This window comes from Alligator sinensis, unplaced genomic scaffold (genome assembly GCF_000455745.1).
Source record: "Alligator sinensis unplaced genomic scaffold, ASM45574v1 scaffold91_2, whole genome shotgun sequence".
In the NCBI taxonomy this organism is placed as follows: Eukaryota; Metazoa; Chordata; order Crocodylia; family Alligatoridae; genus Alligator; species Alligator sinensis.
In genome coordinates this window covers 678474-686067 of record NW_005842529.1, presented here as the reverse complement: position 1 = coordinate 686067, position 7594 = coordinate 678474, and the positions used below count along the sequence as shown (strand labels likewise).

At 42.3% G+C, this 7594-nt stretch overlaps 1 protein-coding gene across 5 annotated transcripts in view; it reads left to right on the top strand.

Moving 5' to 3' along the window:
- Positions 1-7594, top strand: part of MANSC1 (MANSC domain containing 1) — a 25884-nt gene that overhangs the window by 4960 nt on the left and 13330 nt on the right. For 3 of the 5 annotated variants that reach the window (XM_025213449.1, XM_025213451.1, XM_025213450.1), the window contains 2 exons: positions 2216-2546; positions 3967-4107. In XM_025213449.1, the coding sequence (XP_025069234.1) occupies positions 2324-2546; positions 3967-4107 (364 nt within the window). In that variant the 5' untranslated portion in view covers positions 2216-2323. The remainder of the gene's footprint in view (positions 1-2215; positions 2547-3966; positions 4108-7594) is intronic. The other 2 variants (XM_006031790.3, XM_025213452.1) reach the window with 2 other exon arrangements.

Here is a 7594-nt window from a genome sequence, read left to right as displayed (position 1 = left end):
TCTTAAGGAAAAAGCTGGGTTCGTAGGGATCAGCAGCACTTAGAAATCCTCACGCTCCTTTCCCGAACTCCACATGCTTTCTCTCTCTCCAACTTGGGCGGAAACTACCCAAGCCTTTTGTACGGCTAGCAAGCCAATAGCTAAGCCGCCACGTATGCCTACATTTAGAACCGGCCAATAATGTGGCACGAATCTAAATACAAATGGCAGGAACTCCTTTGCATCGTGCATCACTATAATGCAAAAGGAATGCACGATGCAAAGAAAGCTACAGAACTGGCGGGAAAAGTTCCTGCACACGGGTTCTCCGTTACAACAGAACACTCCACCATGCAAAAGAGCTGCAATTTGGCGGGAACATGATTTAGCGATGCCAAAGCACACACAAACAAGAAAAACCACAACTTTGGGTTGTGACAGGGAGGAGGGCAGTGAGGTGGCTCTAGTAGCCTCAGTGAATTCCCAGTTCCAGGCAGGGTTGCAAAATCATTGTTACCTTTTAAGGTGGTGCTTGAGACTGGCACAGATTAAATGCCTTGAGATCTGTGGCTCTTGAGCCCCCTAGGAGGAGGCAGCACAGGTAAGGGTACTGCACATGCCTGCCTGGCTAGTGGACTCTTCAGAGCTTAGCCTTAGAATCATAGAAAATTAGGGCTGGAAAGGACTTCAGGAGGTCACATCTAGTCCAGCCCCCTGCTCAAAGCAGGACCATCCCCACTTAGATCATCCCGGCCAAAGCTTTGTCAAGCCTGGCCCTAACAATCTCCAAGGACAGAGATTCCACCACCTCTTGGTAACCTGTTCCAGTGCTTCACCACCCTCTTAGTGAGTTTGGGTTTTTTTTTGTTCCCTCTGGTAAGTTTTGATGGTATCTTTGGGGTTTTTGTGGCTGCCCACCTCTTCTATGATGCGGGGAAAAGACTAACTCGCTTCACAAAGCAGGTTACGTAGTAGATTTTACTTCCTATTGACTTACCAGAGTGATTCTTTGCCGAGGTGCTATGTATCCTTTTAGGGGAACTATGTAATATTAGCATGGTTAGGTGCATAAGCACCTATACAGGAGGTGCAAGGTAAACCCAGGATGTTTTTTATTCAGCTAGGAATCCAGAGTGTCAAACACATTCTGACCTGTTGTGGTCTTTTTGTCTTTTTTGCAACAGAAGAATTGCTCAGTTGGTTTTTTAGAACTAAAAAATGGGCTGCTGCTAAATTCAAAGAGGTTATGAATGAGGTGCCTCTGAAAAGACTGAGAATCACTGACCTACCAGAGTTAGGCTGAAGAGTGAGGTCATGAGCAGCTCTGGGTCCCACTAGTAATCCCTCAATCACTCATTTCCAGTGCAGATTCCCTTTGACATTTTTCTGGGGTCCTGGGCATCTTTAAGCAAGAGTAAGGAAGGTCATTCCAATATTGAATGCCAGCTGTGATCCCTGAGTGACATTGAATTAGTACTTTAGGCTAGGTACAGACATTCAAAAAGCTCAAGGAGGAATCAATACAAGTTATGCTGTTTCCTATAAATCAGTTTAAATTGTTTAAATCAGAGTGAACAAACACACATGCACATTTAGGCGGGGGAAAGACAAATCTCAGACCAGCTTCCATCATTTTTAAACCAGTCTGTGTGCACTGAACTTCTTCTGTTCTGTTATGGGTATAGACTGGTTTCCGATTACTTTTACCAGTATAAGTGTAATACGTCTGTACCTGGCCTTAGTGTCTTTGTGCCTTACTTGGCCTTAGAAAAAAAGGGATACTAGTTCCCTGCTTCATGAGGCAGAGGTGTTGTAAAGGTAAATGCATTTTGGATTATAAGGCATACAAAAAACTAGAACTCTTGATTTCAAAATGATACCTTTTATAAGACATTCAGAGTCTACCATGGAGACAGCCATGTAAGTGCCTCATAAACACAGCTATATTTTCATATGATGTGTCTACCACTCCTTAATTTGAGAAATGTAACTTTTTTTTTAAAATAGGACAATTCGAAAGCATCTTGCACGACAGTTGTTGAGAAGTAAATAACTTTGCATCTAATATATAATATTTGTTCCATTACCTTTTCAGATTAAACATTAAAAAAAGCACTAACATTTGTTCCTTGTCCTGACAAGATCTTGAAATGTGTTTAAAACTTAATTTTGATTAATGGAAGCCTAATTCCTTTAAAACAGTATCCAGTACTAAATATATTTACTTCTCTTCTAGAGATGGTGACAGTTACGCATTCTTCCTAAAGTGAGATTATTTTGAAGTTAAACAACAAGAAGTTTGTTGTTCCTGACAAAAAAAAGAATAAATCCAACTCAAGTGAAAATGTTTCTCAGTTTAAATTTGTGTCATCTTTGCACGTTAATAATGCTGTGTGCTATGATACCTGAGCCATCCCTGTGTCAAAATTGCTCATTGGAGAAGATGGAAAATGTCATCGTTGATGTGATGGCATCTCTCAAAAATGACATCAAGGGGATAGAGCCAGTATATACTTCAACACCAGAAGCTTGTATTAATGCTTGCTGCATAGGAAAAAACGTATCAGGTAAGCTGTTCTCCCTTGATCGTTCTTCATGTCTATCAGTGCTTATGATGACAGGCAGGGAGAGGATGAGCTAGAGTCAGCTCTCAAGGAGGGAAAGTGTAAATTTACCCTGCTTTTCATACCAAGACTGTTGCAATCTTGTGATTATTGGGTATGTTTTCCTTAACATATTCATCCGTTAAATTAGAACTTAATATACTTAGGTCTGTGTTTTATGGATGTACATACTTATTGTGCATACTTTAAGCACATTCAATGGTTTTAAACACTGACACTTTACCTCCCAGATACAGAAGCCATAAACTTGTTTGTTCAGTAGGCTAAATAAAAATCAAGTGGCAGACTTATGCTGTCCTTAGAGTGACCAAAAATTAGAATGCCTACCTTAATTTATGAATGTTGCTTTCCATCAGTAGTTTAGAAACAAGGTTGCTTACAGACATTTTAAAAAACCCCGCAAAAATAAACTCACACTTTACCAGAAAAAGCAGCGCGCTAGTTCAACCTGACTCCACAGCATCTGTACAGATCGGGTGCTTCAGCAGGGCTTTTTGGTGCTTTTATCTAAAGCTGATTCAATTAGCTATTAGATAAAAGTGCCAGAAAAGGCACATGAACTAAAAAGATGTTGGGCAAGCTGGGTCCAACAAATGCAGTGCCTCTTCTGGGCATGTGCTGGGCTTGGCAGTAAAGTAAAGCACTGTTTTTTGTTGGGTTTTTTTTAATGTCTGTAAGCAGCCCAAATGAAACAGCAGCAGCAGATGGCAGTGGTAGTTTTCAAGATTAATCAGAAAACAGAAATAAACCAAAAGGTTCTTTAGGTAATGAGGGGAAAGGTGGAGATAGAGAAGTTTTTCTTTCTCTAGTTGTTCAAAAGTTACAAGCCTTTGAAATTTATCAGATGCGTGTGAGGCAAAGCCTAATATGAAAAATGATGCCTTGAAGTCTAATCTTCAAATAACGTTTTGGTTTGAATTTCAGCAGTTGCATTAGGAATGGGTTATGGATTGGGCTCATTGCATTATTTTTCCTAACTCACTTGTACAGGACAGAGTAGGTGTCCATAATTTTTTTTGCATAGAATCATAGGATTGTGAGGAACCGAAAGGGTTGTCTGGTCCAGTCTGCTACATGAATGCAGAAATGGTATTCCTAAACTATGCCTGTCAAACGCTTATCCAGCCTCCTCTTGTACAGTCTCCTTCACTGGAGGTTTTCAACTTCCCTAGGCAGTCTGTTCCATTACATCACTATCCTAACAGTAAAGAAGTTTCTCCTGAATGGATGATACATCAGTTCTTTTCCTTTCACACTCACCTGAAAGGTTTTAGATAAGCGAAGTAGCTCTTATTATCATAAAAATGGACAGATTTTAAAAAGTCCTCTTTTTTTTTTTAACTAAATATATGCTGTTTTGCAGGAGACAAGAAATGTAACTTGATGATTTTTGATGCTAGAAGAATAGGCAAGTATCCAAACTGCTACCTCTTCTACTGTCCTAGTAGGGAAGCTTGTCCAATGAAACCAGCTGAAGGATTTGTGAGCTACAGGATAATTAGAGGTAAATAACTGTAAAAGCAGCTCATCACCGATCTGTACTTCACATATTTTGTACATACAGGTGTATGTGATAACTGGTCAAGGAAACTAGGTTGTGAAAAATCAATAACTGAAAATATTCATATGAAACCCAAAAATTTTGATTTGGGAATACTACTCATAGGATGTGAAGAATGGGGCTATAAAGCAGCCAGACTTTTTCATGGACCAACTGGATATAACTCCTATGGTGCAGTGCAGTTACCCTTCTTTAGTAAATTTAAAACTTTATTTTAAGCAAGTGAGAGAGATTTTAAAAAAACTTGCAACGTGACAATCGGAGACCTAATGAATACAAATGCATTTTTAAATTATATTCTTTATTCCATCTTTCATGTGTACACTTTTTATTTAGACTATAAGCTCTTTAGGCCAGGGATGTATTCCTAAATAATAAAACAAAAAGAATGCTCCTTGCAGCTTGACGTTCTCCCTATTTGTAGGAAATTTCCTTTGTGTATATAGAATACTGCTCAGTGCAGTAGAAGTTGAATCCTCTTGTAGCTCTTTTATGTTCAAAGGGCTCATACCATAGTGATGAGTGCCATAGATGAGGAAAACACTGGATAAATATTAGTTAAAACTCATAATGACAGTAAGTAAGCAGTAGTGGGAGTTTTCTTATTTTTCTGGTTGGAAAACTGAAGAAAAGGTATAAAGTGACTTCCTTGAGGCCACACTGCACACTAGAAACAATGGGAATCTCTTATTGTCTGTAATATGCTGTGCACCCTGGTGCTTAAGTATTGGTTGTACTAAGACTGGCTATTAAAATGTAGCAAACTGGCCAAAATAAATTTGCACCAGAATTGACCCTTCAAAAAACAAATTGGAAATGAGACTGCCTTCTTGTAGAAGTTTATATATTTAGCATGGTTAGTCTTGCAGAGAGTACCTTTTTCAGTGTCTTGGAGTGAATGTCTTCAGAGGGAATTTTGTTGTTGTCTAGGCAAATTGCCCACCTTGACTCTATCAACAACAGTGTAATATAGAGAATGGGATAGGAATAAGATACCATGTGGGAAGGGTAGGACTCTAAGGCTTCATTTGCCACTGTAAAAGTCAACAGTTGTCAAAGTACTAATTTCTCAACTCTTTCACCTCCCCCCACCCAGGAGTATGTGAAAGCTACAAAGAGAAAAAGGAATGTTTTTCTTTGCTCAAGCTTTGGTCCTAACAAAGACGCAACTGTGCGGGCTAGGCGCGAGCCAGGCCCGTTTTTGTGCTCTGCGTGGGCTGTGGCCAGCAGCCCGGGCATGCGGGGTCGGAGAGGGCGCACGTCAAGCTAGAATTAGGCACGGACTCGTAGCAGTAGATTTAAAGATTGTTTACTTACACCGAAGATGGTTGCAGTGCAGGCAGGAAAACTTGCTTGAGTTACAGTTGCAGATAGAAAAGATAAGAGGTGGACTAGAGTTCTGTCCCGTGAACACTCTTCTAGCCCGTCCGGTTGGAGGCTCTAAACCGCGAGCCCGTCATGCCAGCCAAAGAAAGTGCTCGTCCGAAAGAGCTCTGAATAGACTCACACGAAGTTTGCTAGGCTCCGTGGAACTTGTGCTCTGAGGTAGTCCGGTCGTCTGAACAACTATGTCAGTTGTTCCAGCTGAACTCACACGAAGTTTGCTAGGCTCCGTGGGTCCGGTTCTTTTGCGCACAGGGAGGGATACGTCTAGGAATCTATCGGCGACAGGGAGAGGCTAGAGGCTGATCAGACCTCTGTTGCCTGCTTGAAATGCGCTGGGTCCGTAAGGATCCGCAGCGCTTAGAGATCTTCCAACAGCGTGAAGTCTCCTCCTCCTGGTGTTCGTGGAGTCCTCCAACTTGGGCGGAAACCACTCAAGCCTTTTATACGGCTAGCAAGCCAATCACTAGCCGCCACGTGTGCATAATTTAGAACTGGCCAATAATGGGGCTTGAATTAGCATACAAATGGCGGGAACTCTTTGCAACGAGCATTTCTGTGCTGCAACAAAGAAATGCACCCTGCAAAGAAAGCTTCACATTGGCGGGAAATTCTCCCTTGGGTTCTCTTTTGCAGCAGAAAACTCCACCGTGCAAAGAAGCTGTAATTTAGCGGGAACAATTTAGCAGTGCCGAAGCACACAAAAACAAAAATCACACCCTTTGGGTTGTGACAGCAACTACTGAGTTACTCTTGTTTGCATGTGGCATCCATTTTAGATTGTGCAGTTACTGACTTCTGTGCATATTAAATGGTAGAAATATTGCATGTTAGCTTGTTTTCCTGTCACTGCTGATAACTGTCTCTGAAAAGTTTGTCAAAAGGTCAAGCTACCTGCTCTCTGACACACTGTTCAAGTCCGTTTCCTTTTTCAAATAGGAATCTCTATAGGAGAGCTAAAAAGGCTCTTTGTTAGTTAAAGATTAAAATATTGGGGCCAACTTGTTGCAAAGCTAGACAAATCATACTGAACCACAGAACCTTTTGGTGCCTCCAGAAACAAAATGTCTCCTAGATCTAGCTCAAAAAAGTGGTTGCTTTTCAAACACTTCAGGCATGTCCTCACGAGCACGCATGTGCATTTCCCAGGGGACAACTAACAGTGACACAGATACGTAGAATGCCCCTGTATGTGCACTGTGGCATGCAACCAATTGCCCCAGGTAGGGGAGGCTGGGGCCTGTCGGGACCCAGGGCAGCCGGCCAGCAGCTCTCCCTGACTCCCACCTGGGCAGTTAAGGGTTCGTCAGGTGGGTACTTGTGACGCATGGAGTGGAATTAATTAGGCGGACGCTTATCGGTTGCAAAGCAAGATTATTTACTCACGCCGTCAAGGTGGTGAAAGACGGAGGTCAGATATACTTAGTTAGTTACAGCTTAGAGTTCGTTCGGTCGTTCTGCAGACATATATACGGGCCGGCTTATCGGGCATGTGGGTCAAGGGTACGCCAGGGAGGTCGCGGCGGGAAGACGCTGACAACTGATCAAATTGTCAGATTTACTCCAAGGTGCGGACAGAGTTGTCTCCCCCTTTTGCGGAACTGTGGCAGTGTTTTGTTTGTATGATAGCCAATTGTTTTTCGCCACATCATAAATTTAATTAGAATCGCCAATTATCTCTAGGGATTTGTAGCAGGGCTATCCCTTTTCACCCTGACCAATCATAAATCATGGGCTAAGTTTCGTTTCTTGTTAGTGTCGCAGTTATAGATCTCTTTTTGACATGCGCAGCAAAAAAACTGTTACTATCTTCTTGTTAGTTAACTCTTAGTTAACCTAGTGCAGACTAAAACTGTTTTGAATGGTTTTACTTGTTTGTGACAGGGCCACCCTAGTAGCCTTACCTAGGGTCCTGGCGGCCTCCTGGGGCTGTAGCGATGGCGATCCGGGCACACAGAGCGTGGCTGGCAGCTGTGGCGGGCCAGTAGGGGGCGCTCCTGCGTTGAGCCGCCCACCTCCCTGCGCCGCCCACCTTCCAGGCTCCGAG